Source organism: Nematolebias whitei, chromosome 11, assembly GCF_014905685.2.
Source record: "Nematolebias whitei isolate Nwh7 chromosome 11, NemWhi1, whole genome shotgun sequence".
NCBI classification, from domain to species: Eukaryota; Metazoa; Chordata; class Actinopteri; order Cyprinodontiformes; family Rivulidae; genus Nematolebias; species Nematolebias whitei.
The window spans coordinates 28249736-28267838 of NC_056508.1; the positions used below are offsets into that span (position 1 = coordinate 28249736).

Below are 18103 nucleotides of genomic sequence, written 5' to 3' on the forward strand. Positions count from 1 at the left end.
AGGGGAGTTAAAGCATCTTGGGAAACACTAGCTCCTCTTTTTTAATTGTACTTTGTATTGATGAGTGAGGTGAGGAGGGAGTAGTGGTTTAAGGTAAGAAAACAAAAAGTTTAATTTAATTTTTAATTGTAATTTAATTAAAAGTTGTTTGTGCAGGTGAAGACACGTTGTGGTCTTTTTTTTTTTTTTTTTTACATTTTTTACGCCCCTAGACAAAAAGAACTGCACTTTCCATGCGCTACATTTAGAGTTTACAACAAATATTTCAGAGCAGGTGAAACACTTACACACATATGAACAGTTTTTACTGTAGCTGAGCCCCACAACAAAACACGAGTGGGCAGAGATCCAACGTTGGGCGTCCCAAACAAAGAGGTTTAACTCACAGACCCCGGGACACAACTATCCCCGCCCCTTTTCGGACAACTCGTTGAACGATTGGTCCGTTTGGCTGCGCTGCTACTCTCTGATTGGCTGGCTGCCTCGTCACTGAGCGTCTCTCGTGTCCACGCTCTCCGAAGCCCAGAGAGGCGCCTGTGACAGTGGAGGGCTTTGATTCATGGTGTTGTGGAGTCTCATTTCTGGGCTTTTTGGAGAACAATTAAAGCGATCAGACAAGAGCGCATGAAGGTACGTTCACACGGTGGCCGAGGAAACAGCAAACGGGCATTTAAAGATCCTATCTGTAGTTTGGTTTATATTTTATTGTTTATTAAAGAAAGGTAAAAGTATGACAGGGTTCACCCAACCTGATATGTTCTTGCACATGTGGCTTTAAAAGCACATTTTAAATAGAAGCTTGCAATAATAAATATATATATAAAAAAAAAAACAATGGTAGAGCTTTGATGAGGTTTATATTAAATTCAGTTTCATTCAAATGGGTGTGAGTTCAATAATAGTCATGCAGTATTGATTTTACTATCTTCACAAGACAAATGAAAGCTAATGTGATGTTTTTTTTTGTGAGGTCTGCGTTGCCATCTTTGACTATAATGACAGTGCCATGTGTCAGACAAAGGCCCGTGGTGTCGGCAGGTGGTTCTCTGTGAAAACCCAACCTCTCATTATCATCACCTCTGACCCAGTCTGAGGTAAAAACTAATAAAGGCAGGAAAAATAAAACAGTAAACCTCCTCTGGTGAGACTGAAGCAGGTAAACATGCTGGAACATGACAGACTTTCACCCTCAGCCAACAAATCTTATTAGGTGTTTTCAGTTTCCTTCTATTAAATTAAATTAAAGCAAACTCATTAAAATACTTTACAGTTTCTTGAGTCATCTCACACAGCCAGACTGCATCATTGCCACTTTAGGGTGTGTGGGCTCCATGGTTCCCATGGTGTGGGTATCCCTGGAATGCTGCAAGGATTTTCCATGGTAGCTGATTTTATAAAAACTGGATATCGAGTGACAAATAGGAAGCCAGGCCAACAGCTAAAATGCACACTCACACTTAAATTAATATCAAAGTATGCAACCAAATGTATGATTAGAGGCAAGACTGGGAACCACTTTGAGAATCTCTAAGTTAGTAGCTTGTAAATAAAAATGGATGCTCTGTTATGAGTGTGTGGCTAGCCACCGAAAACTCGGAGGAATTCTGGGGAGTCAGAGAATGTTCTGGGATACTTCTGTAAAGAAGTAAACACCCTCATCTTTCAGACTGAGAGAAAAGGAGCTCATTTCACTCATGGTTTAAATAAAAGCCAAACTAAGAAAAACTGATTGCAGGTGTTTCCCTACAGGGTTACTTGCTGGTTTAATAATAAATAAAAAAAATAAAAAAAATAAATAAAAGTTTTGTGCGTTCGCCAGCAGCAGATTAAAACTCAAATGGGCCGCTTTAGATTTAAGACCCACATGGCAGATCATTGATATGTCTTGTGTAAGAGTTGTGCAGAGTTTCTGAAAAACAATAACTGGGCACTTTATTAAACCACAGTGTGGGGCGTGAACAGCAAGCTGATCATTACAGAACTTCTGACTTCACCGCTCACATGCACCGTGTTAAACATGTTATTAACACTCAGGGGAGCAAACGCAATCCGAGGAGCTGACAGCAACTTCATCTCTTTTTTAAAAAGAACAAAAAAAAAACTTTGGGTGTTGTGTTTTGTTTAGTCCACGGGTGTCCAAAGTGCGGCTCGTGGGCCATTTGCGGCCCTTGGAGTGATTTAGTGCGGCCCACAGCTGCAGTTTAAGAATGGTATCATTTTGGCCAGGAGGCTTAAGAGGTCAATGCAGACTTTCTGCAGATTAGTTGGTAATCCTTTTTTATATAATGTTTAGGTTTAACAGCAAAACGGATGAAAGACAATCTTCTCAAAATGAATAATATTAAGCAAAGTAGAAATCTTTGGCTATAATCTTTATTTTTTCATTTTGTGGTACAAAGCACCAAAAACCTTTACTGATTTCTACCAGAAAGGAGACTTTTGGATAATGATTCATAAAACTTGGCTAAATATTGCAGTTGGTAAAATAATCAAGAAGGAAACTGGACATTTTTAAATGAAAATAACGTGGTATCATCTGCATACGAGTTGATCAACTTTGTTAAATCTTCTATGAATCTGTTGTAGCGACTGACAAGTTGGAACAGACTGAAATGAACTTTCCAAACCCAAGAAAATAACAAACTTAACCCCCCCAAAAATAAAATAAATCAAATCCCTTTTTAATCAAGCATATAAACTTAGTGTTTATGAAGCTTTTAATGTTTTGGATCTACAACAATTTAAATCTTTCTCCACCAAAATTAGTAAATTTTTGTCCATCCATCCATCCATTATCTTTACCCGCTTATTCCATTTTGGGTCACGGGGGTCGCTGGTGCCCATGTCCAGCGATCACTGTGCGAGGGGCGGGGTACACCCTGGACGGGTCGCAAGTCCATCACAGGGACACATAGAGACAAACGAGACAAACAACCATTCACTCTCTCATTCACACCTAGGGACAATTTAGAGTTACCAATCAGCCTAACATGCATGTTTTTGGTCTGTGGGAGGAAACCGGAGCACCCGGAGAAAACCCACGCATGCACAGAGAGAACATGCAAACTCCACCCAGAAAGGCCCCTGGACCGGGGTTTGAACCAAGGACCTACTCGCTGAGAGGCAGCAGCTCTGCCAGTTGCGCCACCATGCTGCCCTAAATTTTTGTCCTTTTTCCAAAATATGGTTCACGATGAGAGAGTTAAATTCATATATTTGTGGCCCATGAGCCCTTTCGTCTTGATAGTTTTCGCCCACATAGGAAAACGTTTGGACACTCCTGGTTTAGTCTTTCTTACAGTTTTACAGATGATGCCAGCTGTGTGAAGTGCGTTATGGGTGGCCCCAGTCATCACAGGGCCTCGCTGATGAATGACAGGATCAAGCAGATTAGGTGCAGGATGATTAAGACCTAAAAAAAAAAGTCTTTGAAGACATCAAATTTGTCTAACTATCTTGGGATTAGAGGACCTCAACAGAGCAGACGTTCTTCAGTCCCAGAGCCACTAAATGTGCAGATATGCTAATAGCTTCCTGTTTATTACAGCTCTGAGGCGGCCACAGATGGGACCCCATATCCCACTGTCAATTACCTTTGTTCAAATTTCAAATCCAACAATCCACAGTCCCCTCTGTGCCACATAAACCCATTTATAAACCTGCGTCTTCATTTTTAAGGATTCTTCTGACATTATTAATGTTACATCCTATTTATTTCATTTTTGCCGTTTCTCGCTTCAGGTGGAGAAGATGAACGTGGAGGCTCTGAGCAGAGCAGAGCTGCTGACTCTCCTCAGTATTCTGGAGGGGGAACTTGAAGCTCAGGATGTAGTCATACACACCCTCAGAGTGAGTTTTATGATAAGAAATTCCACCTACATCTAGGAGTGTATGCTCACTAACCCAACTATCACATGGTTGGTAATAGTTTTGCTATCTGAGCATTCCATTTAGTAAAACACAATCACTGTGCTAGTACTAAAAATGTCAGCATTGCATGGAGACAAGGTATGTGAGCGAACTGGGAGGGGAGGTGTAAACAGGAACTTGAGGAAACAGAGCTTGTGGAGACAATAGCGAAGGGGCCATTTTGGGTTGCAGGGCCTTTTATTACAACACAACAACAGTATTACTGCTGGTCTCTGACACTAATCACATGTGGATATAACCATATTGTGTGCCGACTGGTCGTGCCTCGCACTGTTCCAAATGTGTCTTTAATGACAAACTGTTAACCAGTATATGAAAAACTTGCTCTAAGATATAATGACTTTGAAGCCTTCATGGTGCGTTGTCTAGTGTGCATACTGCGTAAACCTTTCAGTAATCATTTGGCCTGCATCCAGCTGTGCTTGGAATGTTTGAAACAGGCTATGATTAAAGAAGCTCCAGCAGAGGAAGGCAGAGGTGACCCAGACAAACAGGGTATGCTCTCAGACAGCTTGACCCACCAAAGTACACATTGTGAAGCACACCATTACTCAACCGCAATCCCACCAATGTCTAGGATTAGAGTACTTTTACCCCATTCATTGTCTTTTAAATCTCTTATTTTGTTCTAAGCGTCTCATTCGTTCCTATTCTATTGAAAGAGCGAAGCTTTCCTTCGGCAACAATGCTCTTTAGTGTATGTGTCCAGTCCTATTAGCTCTCTCCATGCCACTGGTTGCTTTTTCACACTCAAGACTACAGCAGCAGCTGTCCCAAGCTTGGGTGAAACTTCAGACCCCTGAATGTTTGACTCATTGTCTGAATATCTTTGATGAGAATTTTTTATTTTTTTTTAAAGCCAACCACGACTGTCTCGATGAAGCACACAGGCCTCGTTGGGGAAGCTTATCTGAAGAGCTTTTGTAGCTGTAATCGTGAAAGAATTTCAGTGCCATGGCACGGCAGGAAGCCATAGCAACCACGCCGACTGAAATCTGAAGCATGCAATGTTTCACTCCAAACGCAATCATCCCGCTAAGACAAGTGCGCTGTGTGGTCACTTTCTTGCCTCTTGCTTTCCTCTGCCTATTTTACTCAAGCCCAGACACACGTGTTTTGGTGGTCTCCATTAAGAAAGCAGTCCAGGATTTCTGAATCTGGGTTCTGTGGAAAGCTTTGAATGGCCTCAGTTTGTAAAAACAGAGTTTACCGTAATTCTGACTGGACTGACAAGCTAACGACTAGCTTGACTGGAACCAAGACCAAAGTGGATTGCTGCCTTCTGAAAGGGCATCTAGTCTGAAAGATTTCACAGCTGTCCCTAAAAAACTAAACATTGAACCCTCACATTGTTGTCAGTTTTGGATTACAGAATTATTTACTAGTTCTTTAAATTTTATTGTTATTTGTGCACGGTTAGCTGCAGTCAGCTGTTGCACTTAAAGTGCAGCCTGGGGTTCTTCCTGCAGCTTCTGCTTCAAGTAAAGAAAAAATTTTAGCAGATGTAACAGTTTATAAGCTGCTTGACCTGCTTTGTATGTATTTATGTATGTATGTATGTATGTATGTATGTATGTATGTATGTATGTATGTATGTATGTATGCGTGTATGCATGTACGTATGTATGTATGTATGTATGTATGTATGTATGTATGTATGTATGTATGTATGTATGCGTGTATGCATGTATGTATGTATGTATGTATGTATGTATGTATGTATGTATGTATGTATGTATGTATGTATGTATGTATGTATGTATGTATGCATCACAGACATCTACACCTCCAGATGCAGGAAGAAGGCCACCTGCATCATGAAGGACCCCACTCACCCAGCACACACACTTTTTGCCCCGCTCCCCTCAGGAAGGAGGTTAAGGAGCATTAAAGGATCCCACAGACTCGGACGTACTGTGAGCTGTGTGGACACTGTGTGCACTGTCTGTAGACGGTTGAGACTTCATACTCAAGCGGCCACCCTGATGGGCTGCAGACCAGCTCCACAGACAAAGGGTGTTTACCTTCTGGACAAATTGAGGTCGCCGATTGGTCATTTGCTGACATGCGTTCTGGATTGATTGACAGGTCGTAAAAACAAAGTGGCAGCGGTGTTCTGTGTTTATATGTTTTTAATAAAAAGTTCTAAAAAATAAAATAACAGGGAGGGCTGGCTCACACATCAGACCAGCCCACAGGGAAATCAGACACTCCCGCAGCCAAGCTGGACCTGGTTTTAATTCTCTCGTGACAACTTCCTTCATTTCTCACCATTTCAGTCATGGCATCAAGGAAACAAGGAGGAAGAGATCGCTTGCCTCTTGGCAAAAGAACAAGAAAATAAAAGGCCATTAAACCAAACCATGGCTGAAGAAGGAGAATTTCATCTATTTGTGTCGCATACAAAACAGTCCGTCACCAGGCAGCTTATTGTGTGACACCGAGTGCGCGTATGCGGTTATAAAAATGTATCTTTGCACGGACACGCCTTGTGGCCGTCCGCTTTGAGTCTAATCCGGTACCTGCGGACCTCCTTGGACTGAAGTACGCCCGAGTCTGTGGGAGCCTTAAGTGTAGAACCACTAGACTGAGGAACAGCTTCTACCCTGAGGCTGTTAGACTCATGAATCTCTAACCAGAGTAATCACTGTGGAAAAAAATCACATCATGCTGCTGATCTGTTTCATGTTGATGTGTTCATTTGTACTCATCTGCTCACACAGACTCATGTTCGTTCTGCTGTTTGGCATATTGTTTTTGTACTACTAGTGCTTAGTGTGTTTGTAGTTTAATGTTTTTCTTAGTTCATATCTTAGATCTTATTACTGTTTTTCTTTTACATTTTAATACTTTTGTTGGATGTAACCGGGACCCTGTGTACACAATTTCGTTCCACCACATGTACCACATGTGTTACGAATGACAAATAAAGAAACTTTGACTTTTGACTTTGTACGTATATATACGTATGTATGTATGTATGTATGTATGTATGTATGTATGTATGTATGTATGTATGTATGTATTTGGCTTGGGACCCGAAAGTCCCAGGTTCGATCCCCAGTCACTGCACATCACGTGGCGTCTCTGGGCAGCACGCCTCATCCCCAAAATGCCCCCCGGGTGCTTTCAATAGCTGCCCACTGCACCACCTGGTGGTGGATGGGTTAAATGCAGAGACTCATTTCGCCATTGTATGGAAACATACAGTGCTGACATTGTGATGACATTATTATTATGTATGTATGTATGTATGTATGTATGTATGTATGTATGTATGTATGTATGTATGTATGTATGTATATGTGTTTATTTATTTAAGCAATAGAGATTTTCTTAAGTTGACAGCAATCCCTCCATCCATCCATTACCTTTACCCACTTTAGTGTTGGCCCTGTTCTGTGTAACCATGTCAGTCTATCAGAAGTACACACTGTATAACTTTTTCTCCTAACTGAGGTTGTTCAAAGAGCTTCTACAGCAATTAAGGTATAAGTTGTTCATAACCTTTCCACAGATAAAAAAAATAATATGAACTACCGGTATGTCTTTTGGCCACTCAGGGACCGTTGTGTTTACTGATGAAAGGATGTATATACTGTACAGCGCTTTAGGCTCAAATCACTGACTTCCCTTGTTCCCACTGAGGGCCTGTGCAGCAATTTACTGACTGGTCATTTCTGTGTGCAGAAGGGACTGCCAATATTCAATGGCAACACTATATCATGTTCAGTGTGCATTAGTTTAGCACCTAGAAAAGTTTATTCCAATTGTCCCTCTCTGTCTTTCACACTTCACCCACCTTTAATATTTTCTCCTCGCAGCATCATGCCTAAAAGATACATTCAGAATGCCCATATCCACAGCATGCTCGTGCTTTTGAACCTTCTAGTTACACTGAAAACTTCTGAAACTGTAGAACTGCATTGGCGTTCCCATACAACCTGCGATGCACCACTTCTGGGACTTGTCTCTACAGATTCTTGATCGTGCTGTTTCCAGTTCCTAATACTAAGAAAACAAACCAGCAGTTTAGAGGAAATATTCCTGAGAACGTGCACCTAACAGTTCTTGCATTCCAAGAGGTGTGGCATGCTTTTTGTTGCTCTGACAAAAGTCCTTATCTGAGGGATCTGTTGCTATTATTACCCTGGTTTAAATCGAGCAAACGCAAATGTTTTCTGCAGGCATTGAAACACTTGTTCACATAAAAATACAAGGATTATGTCAGCAAATGTTGCTTTTCTTGTCAGCATTGCTTATGTGAGGTCATATCCTGTAGTCCTAAAATGTTTTGTCTGGTTTTGCAGACTGACGTGTTTTCTTGCCTACAGAAACAATAGGGAGTGGGCTGCTCAGATAAGAGGGTGTTTTCTGTTTTAACTAAAGAGTCACAGCCCAATTTAGAGTGGTTTTAAGACAGGTTTGGGAAACAACACAGTGACTACCAGGAAGTCTGCTTTTAAAGCATTGCAACACTTAGATTAATGTCTAACACACATCAGAATGGGATGTCAACTATTTGAGGTCTATACGAGTGCATTTTCAGATGACAACAAAGACTGATGTATGTCTGTTTTTAGCAGCTCACGCAAGCTGCACTGATTGAGTAACCGTGCCTTTTTATGACAGACCTTTTTTTTTTCCTTCCTAAATCCACCTTCGAAGCAAAGGGTGGTATCTGTCTACACCCTTCACTGCCGATGGCATGGAACAAGAGTATTTGCTTGTCGCAAATAAAACCGAAACAATCACAGCAGTCAGGCCAGACTAAGACGACAGGCGGTCTGAGTAAATAAGAAGCTGGTTTCTTAATAAAGGTTTGCCTGTACGTCACTGTCAGTGAATGTCCTTGCAGATCATTTTTTTAACTTAGTCTGATGATAAACTGAAGTATTTCCATGTTTTGCCTTGTGATAATAAATGTTATACCAAAAGTGGCTTGGATCACCTACTTCCATGTTTCATTACTAACTGCGGATGATAATATTTGAGGCAGTGAAACATTGCTCTGAGGGGTTTGGTGTCTTTCAGTTATCTCCGGGGCCATCTGTAGTTAATGTGTGGGCGGGAGGTGTGGAGGATACGGCCTGAGCCTTAAAACTGACCTAATTATAGTTGAAAAGGCATAAGCCCAGGAGCTTCATTCTTTTCATCTCTCTTTTTTCTTTTTCTTGTTTATTTTTATTTAGAGACTAAAACCTTGTTCACAGGCCAAATATACAAATGGAACCTATTAAACCAATCTTAAAAGTCCAGTTCTATGCCATTAAAATTTACACCTTCAAAGACATTGTAAGTTTAGCGTGTGCACACATAAAAAAAGTGTAAGGATTTACAATAAATGTGCAATAATTAGGGCCAGTTTACATTGTTTTTCCTTTCTTTAAGCCTAAGAACTCCTCTCTTCTTATTTTAGTCAGTTTCTTTCTTCTTCCTTTCTGGGTTTTGGTGTCCAGTAGTCACTCTCCAAGAGACAGGGGACACCCTGGACAGGTCTCCAGTCCATCACAGAGACACAGAGAGACAAACAACCATTCACTCTCTCATCACACCTAGGGACAATTTAGAGTTACCAATCAGTCGAACATGCATGTTTTTGTTCTGTGTGAGTAAACCGGAGTACCTGGAGAAAACCTATGCATGCACAGAGAGAACATGCAGACTCCACCCAGAAAGGACCCGGGCCGGGATTTAAATCAGCGCAACCTGCTCGCTGAGAGGAGGCCGCTCTAGGAACTCCACCACTGTGCTGCCCAATTTAATTCAATTCATAGAGTCTTCTATGAATCTATAGAGCCATGTCACAACAGAAGTCATCTCAGTGCACTGAATATATATATGTAAAAAGTAAGTTTATTATTTATCAGAGGAGCAGACTGCTTTGAGTTTAACTTCATCACAGACTCTCATCTTGAGCAAGCATGAAGGCGACAGTGGAAAGGAAAACTCCTTCAGGAGGAAGAAACTTTTAGCAGAACCAGACTGAGGACAAGCGGTCATCTGCTTCAACTGGCTGGGTTTGAGAAGAACAGGACGGAGGAACAGATACACAATGGCAGGTCTAGAATCACAAGTTAAGATAGAAATAGTATCAAATGAAAACTATCCAAATTTAGCAATTCATTTAAAGAAATTCTGTCAATTTGTCCTCCAGTAGTCTCAAGTTTATGGCAGCATAACAAGCCAACCTTGACTATATGATTTATTAAAAATGAAATTCTAAAGCCTAGGGAAAGTGATGGCGTACAGGTTAGAGAAGGTAGGCCTGTGATCGGAAGATCGCTGGTTCAACTCTCAGTACCAACAACATCAAAATGTGGATGGGATAAGTGAAGCACCCACACCTGTCTCCACCCTCATTTGCCCCAGTCTGGGCCCTTGAGCAAGGCCTTTAACCCCCACCATCTGCTAGATAGCATCTCTCTGCGCCACACAGAGGGCTGTGGTAGCTCGGTGGTCTGTGGTTACGTCAGGAAGGGAATCTGGCGCAAAAATAATTGCCAAGTCTTTGTGCGACTTAGTTTGCTGTGGGGACCCCTGAAGAAGGGAGCATAAGCTCAGTCTTAAAACTGGACAATGTGTCAGCCTCACGGACAGAAACTGGAAGTTGGTTCCACAAGAGAGGAGCCTGATAACTGGAAGATCTTCCTCCCATTCTGCTTTTGGAAACTCTAGGAACCACAAGTAAGCCTGCAGCCTGAGAGTGAAGTGCTCTGTTAGGAAAACACGGAACAATAAATCTGTAATATAAGATGGAGCTAGGTTGTTGAGGGCTTTGTATGTTAGAAGTAGGATTTTGAATTCAGTTCTGGACTTGACAGGGAGCCAATGGAGAGAAACTAAAACTGGAGAGAGATGATCTCTCCTAATAACTCCAGTTAAGACTCTGGCAGCAGCATTTTGGATCAACTGAAGACGTTTTAAAGAAGTATTTGGACACCCAGATAATAAACCATTGCAATAGTCCATTCTGTCTGTACGTTGTACATGTACAAAAGATTTGTACATTTTTAATCAGATATATAAAATCAGTATACCGTTAAGTTAGAGCTGTGATTTTTTTTGAACGTGAGCTGCTGAGGCCGATGTGTAACAATCATTAGAGGTTTAGTGAAAAACCAGGATGCTGCGGCTCCTTTCTGTGCACAGAGGCCACGTTTATTCCTCGAGGCTGTAGGGAACTGACTGACAGAGTTTTTCAGGTGAAAGGCGTCAAGTTTTTCTCTTACACCTTGGCAGCAGGAATGCATTAGCAGCTAACGTGCTCCAGCATGCCCGTTTCACCATCGACAGTTCAAACTCAAAGGTGCATTTGTAAATTATTTTTGAATAATGTGTTCTTTCCCACGACTTGCTCTAAGAGTATTTGTGATCAGTAATTGGGCAGGGATGAGAGCTTTACAGCCGACTGGATTTGCTTGTTGTACTCTCTCATAAAGGAGTGCACACCCTGTCATTATGATCAGACCTATCCTGACAAAAAAAAAAAAAAAGAACATGAGCGACCAGATCCTAAGTTAGGCCCTCTGTGCAAACACATGCACTCAGAGTACACACAGCCCTTAATGGTCTATTTAAAGATTGTGGCATGAACTTGGACTGTTAGTGCAGAAAGCTGCAGTTTTGTCTCTTTCTGGATGAAGACGTTTTTACTGCTCTACTCTAAAAGCTTACACAGAATCTCAGGTTTTATGTTAAACCTGCACGTCTACACTAATTTGCACTTTCACATTCAGCGGTCAGCTGAGTCAGACCAGGAGACAATGCACGAGGCGACACTTTGAGCAGGATTCCATATTTTGCTCATTCACCGGGGAAAATAGCCTCAAGTGCTTCATCTTTACGTTTGTTGAAGCAAGTGAGGCAAAAAAAGACAGAGACATGCAGAATTAGAAAGAGATATTTTCCAAAAAATGTCAATGAACCGACTCAAGAATGCAAGTTTGCGCGCAAGGACAACGGGAACTTGTGGTTCGGCGTCTAATGAAGACTGCATGAGAAGAAAAGTATAGGTGTCCTGAAGGCACCAAGTGTGATGTCTTTCACATGTGCTTCAATAAGTAGGACTTTGACTCCACGCTGACCTCGAGCGCCTCAAAACTCAAACCAGCTCACTGTTCTGTAGCTAATGAGACCCCCTGGTGACACCGTGACCAGGACTGGGGTCAGCCTGGGCTGAACAGGTTCCTCTGGATAAATAATTAGTTTAGTTAGCTGGAAGACTCAGCTTCTTGTGAGACTTTTTTTTCCTTCTTAAAACATGTTTTTAGTTATTTTAACAGCTTATTTAAAGCTCGTCTATGCATAGGGGCTGCGTGTGTGAGAGAGATTTAATGATTCACTCCTTCACCCCTGCATCCCGAGGGAGGAGTTAACATCTGCCCCTTGTGGGGGTTGGACAGCCGTACCTCACCTCTTTGTGTTTGGGTTGACAGGAACGGCCATCTGCTTGAGCTCATGCTGACTATAGCAGCACCAGTTTCCTGAACAAATACTGACGCACACATTCCTACAAACTGTGCCTTGTTTGCTTATTATCGCCTGCCGCCAAAGGCAGAGCAATCGTGTTTTTGCCTGTACTGTAATTAGTTTTTACCATTATAACAGTGATTTAATGTCATGTCCTGTGCTGATTAGTAGAAAGGAAACATCCCATAAAATATTACATAAACACATTGATGTCTTCTCAGTCAGGGAATGAAGTGGCTGTACTTCAATATCCAGTTACATGTTTTGTCGTGTGCTCGTCCATCAGGCCCAGCACAGGGGCGCGTTCGTCCAGGAGCGTTACGGACAGTATGACCTCAGCGATCCGTTCCTGGCCCTGCAGCGGGACAACGAAGCCGCGGAGCGACAGGACACACTCACGCAGCCTCAAACACATCTGCAGGGCCGGGCAGTGGGCCCAAACCCTCTGGCTGTGCTGAAACTGGTCATGACTCACTGCAAGAGGATGCAGGAGAGGATGATGGGACAGTTGGCTGCTGCTGAGAGCAGACACAGGAGGGTAGGTGGCTCACATGCAGAAAGATTCCACTACTGTGTTTTTTGCCCTATAAGTCACCTTTTTTTGCATAATTTGCATGCCCTGCGACTTATACGCGGAAGCAACATATTTATGGATTTTTCCCCATATTTATAAACCAACTTTCGACTGAGATATGACCGTTTTCATTCATTCTGACTGAACTATTGAACACTACCATTTTCAGTAGCTAGATGGCAGTCAAGTATTTTGGCAGGCCGTTGTATTATGTAATAGGTGAAAGTGGCTATTAATGACACAATCGGCTTGCCATAGACTGCCACCTTCGTCCAGCTCGCCTGAAGCAACCGTCAAATCAGCTTAATTTCGCTGCGCCGCCTCGGTGAAATGCAGCTAATTTGACTGTTGAAGTGTGTTTATTAAGTAAACATTCAACTGAGACACACCTTTGCTATAATGTCGAGCAAACAAATAATTGTTATTGTGTTAAATTTCGAAGAAATGCACAGTGAGTCCTCACGTGCAAGCGCTTACTTCCGCGTATCGGCTTTTGAAATGCATTTCATTTAACCGTCAAAGTGCATTTAAGCAAAAGTTAGACTGAGACACACCTTTACTATAATTTGAGCAAACAAATAATTGTTTTTAAGTGTTAATCTTGTTAAATTCTTGTTAAGATCCCCCCGTGCACGCTCCCGTGGCAGCCAGTTAATTTTTGGAACATCGTGGGTCCACATTTCCGGGTGGTCAGCGGTGACGCGTAATCGATGCGACGTATACAGAAAGAGTGACGTATTTATGGATTTTTCCACTTTATTAGACATACTGTATTTGGACTGATGCGACTTAGAGGGCGGTGTGACGTGTACGGCAGAAAATACAGTAATTTGTATCAGATTGGTAATTTGAAGGGGTGTATTACCGTGAGACTCATACTTGTACAAAAAACTAGATTTGTGTTTGAAAGTTAACATTTTCTCATTCTTCTTCTGCTGCCTTTCATTTTATTTTTTGATTGTATATATATATATATATATATATATATATATATTTTGTTTTCTACTGTATATAGCTATTTTGTTTTTAATGAATTGAATACATTTGTAAATCAAAAATAAATAAAAGTAAAACATTCATAAATTAGTTTGCCACACACACACACACACACAGAAACAATAGGTAAGACGTTTTCTATTTTTTTTACAAGTAGGACGTTGCACACTTACAGTATACCTGTCACTTACCTTGATGTAAATTAAAATAGGATAACTTGCTCGTGGATGATATTTGCTTCAAGATTTGGATTCTTGTAGAATAACCCCTAACTGTGCATTAAGTCATATCTTTTACACTTGTCTGTGTTTCCTTTAGATGATAGCAGATCTGGAGGAGGAGAAGCGGCGGTACGCCCAGGAGACTGCACGGCACGCTGACTTCACCTTCATGCTGCAAACAGAAAGAGACAAACTGCTGCAGCAGGTGAGTCTGACAGGTCAAACACACAGTCTGCCTCTTCTGTCTGGATGAATTTATACTGTCCCTTCAGTTTTAGAGACAAATACCAATGCTTATACTTTGTTCTGTGATTTAAAACTCATTGATTGAACAGGAAAACATCAGGGCAGCTACACTGTGTAACTCAGTGGGGTGGAGAGGGCTTGGCCTTTTAAATGATACAAACACACACACACACAGAAGCACTTATCGTATGCACAAACACAGAACTGTTCCATGGGAAACAGATGAGGAAGAGGCCATTGTTTAGATGTTCAGCAGCCATGGGGCTTTATGGCCTCAGGAAGCCTGAGATAATGGATGTCCACTTTTAATGCAAGGTCACCCACTGTGTGAACACACTTACACAGGGGCCTTATGTAACAGAAGGTTCCTGAGGCTCTTCCTCAGCATCTCCTGCCTTTGGTGTTTTTATGGAGCTTAAACCGCACACACACACACACACACACACAGTTGTATTTTATTACATTCCATTTCCTACTAATAACCATCAAAGGTTTTAACCAGTCAGCTTTTAATGACGTCATAGCAAACTCAAGTTCCCATCAAAATGCTACACCAGGAAAAAAAAAAAAAAAGTGGAATATGTGGCCCCTTTCTGTGTATTCCTGACACTTCAACATGTAAATGATATTTTCCTGCCTCCTTGTGATTCACGTGGACCTATTTTACATTTTGCAACATTTATTGTGAAGTGACAAATTTAAACAGTGCCAGAGACGTGAATAATGAAACAGGAGGGATGTCAGTCAGCGTGAGCATTAATTAAGATTTTTATTGTTTAGCAGTTGTTTAATCAATTGCAAATGAGCACTATAAATAAAAGGAAAGGCCTAGGGTGTTTTTGAACGCTACAATCATCTTCTGTGGAAACATATTGGAGTTGGAAGGCATTTTTCGTTAAACCTTAAAAATACATTTCGCTCAGTCTCATTCAGTGAGAGATGCCATACTCAGATATGTGTTGTGAAGGATTCTCAGCTACTACCACATTATTTTTTTTTAGCACAATATCTGTAAAACTGACTGAGTTATAGCCATTTTTGTGTTGGCTAACATTGACTAGCTGAGGTGTCCATCTTGAATTGGATTGATGCCAAACATTGAATAACTGTAAACGTGTATCCAAAGTTTATTTCCTGAAAGTTTCATTAAATTTCATCCAGTGGTTCTTTAGATATTTCAGACAGATGATACACACACAAACACGTGCAAAAACATTAATGGCCGCTTTCTATTTGGGAGCAGGTGATAATTATGCTACTGTATCAGTTTTAAAAGACCCCTGTTGTATTTGGCTCTATACAAATATTTAATCAAAATCTTGTAACAAAGCTGGAATATTTTCAGACATAAAAAAAAATGAACAGTGTAATGTCGCCCCCTTGTGGTTAAATATGGAAGCACTTCCTCGCCTTGATTAATTCTCTGTGTCTGTTTCTAGCTAGAGGTGGAGCACGCAACAGCGCAGAAGTTGGAGAAGGAACAAGCGCAGGTGGTGCGCAAGGTGGAGGAGTCACTGTCGCAGCAACAGCAGCTCTCCTCCAATCTGACCCTGGAGCTGCAGAAGGCCAGCAGCCAGGCTCAGGAGGAGGCCCGGAAGGTCTCCCAACTTCACAAGTCGCTGCAGGAAGAGACGAGCGCTCTCGAGAGGCTCCAGGCGGTTCTCGAGAGCGAGAGGAGCAGAGCAGCCCAGCTGGAGGCCCGGTCCGACAGGCAGCTGGCTGAGTTTGGCGCTGAACGAGAGCAGATGAAAGCCAGACTCCGAGCAGAGGAGGAGAAGCGCGACGAGCTGGAGAAACAAGTGGAGGAGCTGAAGAGGAGCTTGGCGAACAGGCAAGGATGGAAAGAAGATGCAAAGCAAGCTGTGACGGAGACAAGTAAGTCCTCAGGGATGGTGTCCACCTCTGTTCAGACTGAGCCAGATGGAAGAATAAACGTTGCTCTTAAATCCACGACGGCATCAAAGGTCAACGGCCTGAACGCTCACAAAGAGATGGACTCATCAGCGCACGAGGGGAGAGGAGCAGAAAATGGAGTGGAGAATGGTTGTGGAGCACCCCTGCATTCGCCTCTCCATCCTCCCCCTCACTCTCCCTCCAGCACAGCTTCATCCTCCCTCTCCTGCTCCCCCGTTACCTCTCCAGTTCTGGCCAAGCGTCTGGGCAGTCCCAGCTTCCTCCAGTCCGCCTACCAGGCTGGAGTCAATCAGCGCTTCCAGGCTGCCCGGCACAAGTTCCAGACCCAGGCCGAGTTGGAGCAGCAGCAGCACGGGGGCCCCCTTTCCCCCAGAGACCTCTCCCCAACTACCTGCTCCACCCCTCCACCAGAGCACAGCCCAGTCAAGCAGCTGGCCCGCAACACCGTCACTCAGGTGCTGTCTCGCTTTACCAGCCAGCAGGCCGGAGCCAAGCTGTCACCGGTCAGCAGCTCTCCGTTCGGAACAGATTACCGCAACATAACATCTCCTCCAGGGCCAAGGTCACCTTCATCAGGGCCGTTATCTCCAGGCTTTCGCTCCCCTCTGACCCCTCGCTCAGAGAGGACCCACCCGCTGCTTCTAGCCAAGAGGCCCGGCGTGATGAGCCCAACCCCTGGCTCGCCGAGTCTCTCAGCTCGGACCAGCCTCTTCCCGGAGCTGACGGGGAACTGTGGGCACGGCAGCAACGGGCAGGAGGGCGCCGCGGAGTCGGACCTGGTTTTATCCTCCAGTAGTTAATGAGCAAATTATAACTGCTTAACAAGGGAGATGAAAAATCAGCAGCTACTGTAATTTTATCTTTAAACCACCTACAATCATGGAGACACCCCCGTGTTGTAACAGCTGCAGAGTCTGCTGCAGTCCTACCTCTATACCAAACCTGAGAAACTACTAGAAAAGAACTATTTAAAAATATATATTCTGGATTCTTTTACTGAATTGAGTATCTTATTTTAACACTGTTTTATGTAGAATTACTCAGAATACATTGTTTAGAATTTAAATAATTATTTTTCATCAAATTTTTTGACTAATGTGCAAAACAAACAGGTCTGTTAATTGTTTTTCTGTTTGATAGAAAAGTTAAAGGAAGTTTCTTTGCAGAGCAGTTTTCTTTTCAGCTAATGCTCAACCAGTCAGTCCAGTTCCAATAAAAACAGTTTGTTTAAACCAATACGTTTAAGGCAATAAGAGTTTAAGCGTGGGGCAAACATGTTGTCATTGTTTTACAAAAAAAAATCATTAAGATATTTCCCCATGTGTCATTATGCAATTTTTATGGAGCACTACACTAATATTTTACTGCTGTAAATATGTTCAGTTTGTGCATTTCTTTTTAATGAACGTCGCATGGATTTACTGTCATGAACTCACGAAAAGGGAGCGCACGTTTTGCACTACATTGCTTTCTCTCGCTTTTGTAATTCACAAATGCTTGACTTGTATTTCACACAAATCAAAAATTACTAAATGGTCATGCTTTCTTAAAAAATGTTCGAGTTGTTCATCATTTTGAACATACTTGCCAATAAAATTTTAAGATTTCTACTGTAAATCGTAAACAGTCTGTCAGTTATTTACAGTTTATTAGATTTTATTAAGTTCAGTGTTTTTATGTCTCAACCTCGTTTATTTTACAACAATCAAAGCTAGTTTATGAATCCACACATCCCCTTTCTTGTTTTAAG

At 42.1% G+C, this 18103-nt stretch overlaps 1 protein-coding gene across 1 annotated transcript; it reads left to right on the forward strand.

The window, feature by feature from the left end:
- Positions 1-521: 521 nt before the first annotated feature.
- Positions 522-17879, forward strand: cttnbp2nlb (CTTNBP2 N-terminal like b). Its single transcript, XM_037684102.1, has 5 exons — positions 522-630; positions 3742-3849; positions 12689-12940; positions 14291-14398; positions 15879-17879. Exons 1-5 carry the CDS (start codon positions 625-627, stop codon positions 17151-17153), a joined length of 1749 nt encoding a protein of 582 aa, XP_037540030.1. The 5' UTR covers positions 522-624; the 3' UTR covers positions 17154-17879.
- Positions 17880-18103: the final 224 nt, after the last annotated feature.

Coding starts and splice junctions, on each gene's coding strand:
- cttnbp2nlb (XM_037684102.1), top strand. Junction 12,941..14,290: donor CTGAGAGCAGACACAGGAGG/GTAGGTGGCTCA, acceptor TGTTTCCTTTAG/ATGATAGCAGATCTGGAGGA. Junction 14,399..15,878: donor GAGACAAACTGCTGCAGCAG/GTGAGTCTGACA, acceptor GTCTGTTTCTAG/CTAGAGGTGGAGCACGCAAC.